We start from the raw sequence: 4,756 nt of genomic DNA on the forward strand, positions 1-4,756 counted from the left end.
TTGATTTTTTATGATAATTTGTTATTTTGAGTTGTTTGATTAAATTTTAGAATCTGACAAAAGTCTTTTTCTGCTATAAAACTAATTGAGTAATTACGGATACAAATAAAACATTTGCTTGAAGTCCTTTATAAAATTCAGTTTTTATTTATCAAGGAGAGGTAGGTTACAGGAGATGATGCAAGAAATTCATAAATAGGTAAGTATACTTTTTGCGAACTGTCTTTGGTTTGTTTTCTTCCTCATATTTAAAAGACATAAATGTGGAAGTAGTACAGACAGAATCCTCCCTTTGATTTGAAAAAATAGAAAAATGTGACTTTAGCTTTATGACAAGACCACTTGGCTTTTTGCTTTCTGTACAGTAATACATCTCTAGAGCCTGCTATAAAAGTCTAGTTTGTAAAGATAATGTGATTTCTATACAACAGCTAGAGTTACAATACTTTTAAAAATATATGTGTTTTGTTCCCTGATTCAAATACTTCAGATTGATCCATGTACATTTTTTCACACACTAGCAAATATTGCACAAAATAGCAAAACTTCAAGACTCTACCAAACATACGGGAAACATACATAAATAAAATAATCTCCATAGCACTAACTTTAGTTGTTCAAATACAAATAATACCAATTGTTCCACCTTGTATTCTTGTTGTTAATAGGGGGTAACATTTCTTCATAACTTCTTCCCACCTCTGGTTTTATTGTCAAGGTAAATGTGGTATAATAATACCATACCAGTTCTAATTCATCACAACTTTGATGGTGTTGGGAATTGCCCATTATTAAAGTCACAATCTTAAAAACAAATGTGATACTTATCTGGAATAGATTTTCTCCTTATTTTTTTTTGACATGAGTGTTTATTCCTACTTATAAAGAACAAGGTAACAAAAATGCATTTTTATAAAATTTGAATGGTTGGGTACAATTTAACTGGAGTAATATGGTGGTTCAACTTCATACGCTTATAAAATGCAAAATGTCCTACTTTTTCAATTTGTAACATGTCACAAAAGATAGAAGAGAGGTAAAAAAATCTAAACAATTCATTTTTTACATAGTTCAGTAACATGAACATACTCTGTACAATACAGTCTGTTGAGATAATAACACTGTGTGCCGTGCACTTCGTGAGTCGGCAAGGAGAGCAGCGCTCAGCCTTACAACAGCATGAGGTGAACTGAAAACAACTGCAACATCGGCTCATATTGGCACTGACAGTGCAAGGAAGCAAATGTCCGGCGGTGTCGCGCGGTGCACAGTACGGTGAGTGGCCTGCTTGTCGCAGGGTGCGTATATCACCGGGAACCAGAGGTGTCGCTTGGACACCACTGAAGTGCCGGGAAGCACTTCCGCGTGTCTCTGGAGTGAATGAAAGTGGAGTTGCACAGGGTGCCACAGGGTGCCGCAAGGGTGTCACTGGGGTGTCACTGGGGTGTCACTGGGGTGTCACTGGGGTGCCACTGGGTGCCACTGGGTGCCACTGGGTGCCACTGGGTGCCTGGCGGCGGTGGGGTGCGCAGCGGGCGCTGTGGGGGCGTCGGACTGACGAGAGGTTGTTCTCACGGTCAAGGGCTCTACAGCCACTTGTTGCGAGCACCGCTCATCCGCCGCCCCCACATTAGGTTATATCATACTATCGTTCCTTGTAAGTTCTGCGGGTCGCCCACGGGGGACGAAGGGGCTCCGCCAGCGGATGGCGATGGCGGGGAGTGGGCGTGGCCGCCCATGCCCCCGAGGCCGCCCATGGCGCTGCCCATGGCGCCGCCCATACCCCCCACGGCGCCGGGGCTGTGGCCGGGGCTCAGCCCCTGCTGATCGTGGTCGGGCGGGGTGACCTCCAGGCCGATGCTCCCGTTAAGGGCAATCTTGATGGGGTTGACAGGCACGCGGGGCACGCCAGGACTGTGCGCCTGGAGGCCGGGGAGTCCTGCCTGGACGCCTTGCGCGCCCTGTAGGCCACCCTGCAGTCCGCCCTGTAGCCCGTGGAGGGAGGGCTCGATGTGCGACCCGTGCTGCAGTCCGATGTCCTCCAAGCTGCTCTTGCGGCGACCGCCCGCGCTCAGACCCTGCCTCAGCGAGCTGGACCGCCTGTGGGCACGGCACTTATCAGCATATCAGCGGGGAACGCACAGATAATACATGTATATATCATATTGAAGGCATTGGGGGAGGCCAGAACGGAGACGAACATATGTCACTGAAGGATAATGCAATGCGGAAGTCGTGACCTCTAGGAAATGTCAAGAACATGCGCAGAACAGAGAAGGGTATTCACACATGAAGTATTTACAATGTGTACGTTCACGCTACTCTGGGAGCAGAAATGAGCATCAGCGAAAGAAGAGGGGCGTTAGAGCAAAGAAGAGCGTTCTGATATTTAGGGATGTGTAGAGCTTCAACTTGAAAATGTTTGTGTACGTATGTGTCTCTACCGGTGCATTCTACAAGGGGCTCCAAAGTGAAGCATCCATGTCACGTGTCACGTAAAATAAAGGGGATTTGAAAAAAAATGTGCCTGCCGCTGCCCTGTCTCTTGTCTGGCGAGTCGAGCCTCTTGCTGGCAGAGATAAGGTTCCTTGAAATGAAAAACTTTGTTGGCGATATTTGTAGTTTGTTTAATATGAACCACAGACGCATTACAATTTAACAGTTATTTGAATGAATTGAGTCGGGTTGGCTGTGTACCAAACAGCTGCGAAAGGAAAATGCGTAAGACACCTAAGGCCTCCCTTGTAAAAAAAAAAAGAGAGTAAGAAACACGTCTTGCTTCTTACCCCAAGCCGGCGAAGACATCGAAAAATCGAAAACTAAACTCATAATGTCCATCACAATGTTTGAGACCACGTTAATGGGCAGCAGCTTACGACCCATCATTACCCATTTATCAAAAATGTAAATAAGTGAAAATGACATCAAAGTGTACTGGTTTACAGTAACCTTTCCCCATTATGTACATTTGTATGTGGGAAGTGTATTTCTCATTTGACTGGGGTATAAAGGAAATTTTTCGTATAACACACTCTTTCCAAGCGCCATGCATGAAGACCCACGAAGCGGTAGGATAAAACAGATGCGCCAGAGGGTGACGTTCGAGACACTTTAAGGGGTTTCAAAGGTAATTATTATTCTTGGAAAAAAGATAGGTACGCATGTGTTCATTTTATCACAGAGTAAGACATAGACGATGACATCGCCTACGGATAAGTTTCATTAGGCAAGTTGGCTTAACTGATTCAAATCTTTAAGAAATTTTTGAAACTGAATTAGGATTAGAATTAACCGAGCCAAAATATAAATGAATATAAATAAAAAAAAATATTTCAAAACTTTTGGGCTACCTCAGTCTCTTTTTGGAGTTGAAGAATACCAGTGTTTGGAACACAGCCGCAAGTTTACAAGTAGCTATTTTGAAGATCAATCATGTCAGAGACGTAGTCACAACTATTATTGTACGTTCAGCATTCAGTGGATGCAGGGATATACAGTTTAATGTTTCAGTGAGATGGAACCACTCGATAAACCACAAAAATGGAGGCAGAGAAAGATACATAGAAAAGTACTGTGAGGTCTGTTTCGACTGTTTTGAGTGATGATGTGAATAAAAAAAAATCACAGATACAAAAAACTTCATGTGCAATTATCGAGTGGCCCCAAAATCGTTCATTCAATTTACACTCACAAACACGCTCTCATCATCTACACACTCTCGCGCGTACACACATTGGTCATCAGGAGGAAGGCCCCCTGCAGCACAAGCACTGGACTAGTAATTACAAAAGAAGCAAACTTTAACAACATAACAACCTTTCTCTATAATAAATTAGTATTGTAGAATTAATTAACCGTCGATAAGCGGGGAAGTTTCGATTGTGCAGCGATATTATGTACTAGTAGTCCATATGTTAGACTGCTTTTTCATGTTCTTCCACAGGACTTTAATTAGTTGCATCTGCACTCAAAAGACAATAATCCGAGAACGAAATGTGGTCGAATCGCAGAGCGTATCAAGGATAGAACGTAAGAGGACTATTTATGAATGGGATATGTTAGAAAAGAGAAGCTAATGCCTGGGGTGGAAAGTCAAAGTACTTCGCTGACGTTTTAATAGAAATTTACAACGAACAGTTTCGAAAAGGTTTTAAGTTTATAGTTTGAAAAATATATATGTCACATGTATCAATAATGAACTCAAAATAGAAGAATAATACATTCACTCTGCACACATAGGGGAGGAAGAAAGGGTGCGAAGGACAAGAATGTACAGAACTAGCTATCCTCCTCGAGGAGAGAGCATGCATCACAGATATACTACATCTACTACTGTCCGTGCACTCTAAAAACACAGTGCGTCCGACTACAGGACATTTCGTCAAAAGCAGACAAAACACGCCTTGCGTTGAGCAAGCGGAGATTTCGTCTTTTATGAAAGGCCTTGATGAAAAAAATCCCGGAAGTCAGCTCAGCTGAATCCATCCCTACCCTCAGTATTTTCAGGCAACGAATGGAGACCGCAACCCGAGGCCGATGAAATTGAATGAGTTTCAGTGCCCCATCTGCCTGTTACCCGATCGCCATGTTATCCCCCTCTCCCGTTCCTCCCTCCAATTTCTACTTTGCTGGAATTATCGCGAGTGACTTTTCATGTGTGAGAGAGAAAGATAGAAAGAAAGAGAGGGAGAGTGAAGGAGAGAGAGAGAGGAGAGAGGAGAGAGGAGAGAGGAGAGAGAGAGAGAGAGAGAGAGAG

General features: G+C 43.3%; 1 protein-coding gene across 1 annotated transcript in view; it reads right to left on the reverse strand.

The window, feature by feature from the left end:
• Positions 1-124: 124 nt before the first annotated feature.
• Positions 125-4,756, reverse strand: part of LOC113210146 (potassium channel subfamily T member 2) — a 30,935-nt gene continuing 26,303 nt past the window's right edge. Inside the window, 1 exon segment of the mRNA XM_052271874.1 lies at positions 125-2,100. Coding sequence (XP_052127834.1) covers positions 1,641-2,100 — 460 coding nt within the window. The 3' untranslated portion in view covers positions 125-1,640.

The sequence above is a fragment of the Frankliniella occidentalis genome, unplaced genomic scaffold (assembly GCF_000697945.3).
Source record: "Frankliniella occidentalis isolate FOCC.00 unplaced genomic scaffold, Focc_3.1 Scaffold177, whole genome shotgun sequence".
NCBI lineage: Eukaryota > Metazoa > Arthropoda > Insecta > Thysanoptera > Thripidae > Frankliniella > Frankliniella occidentalis.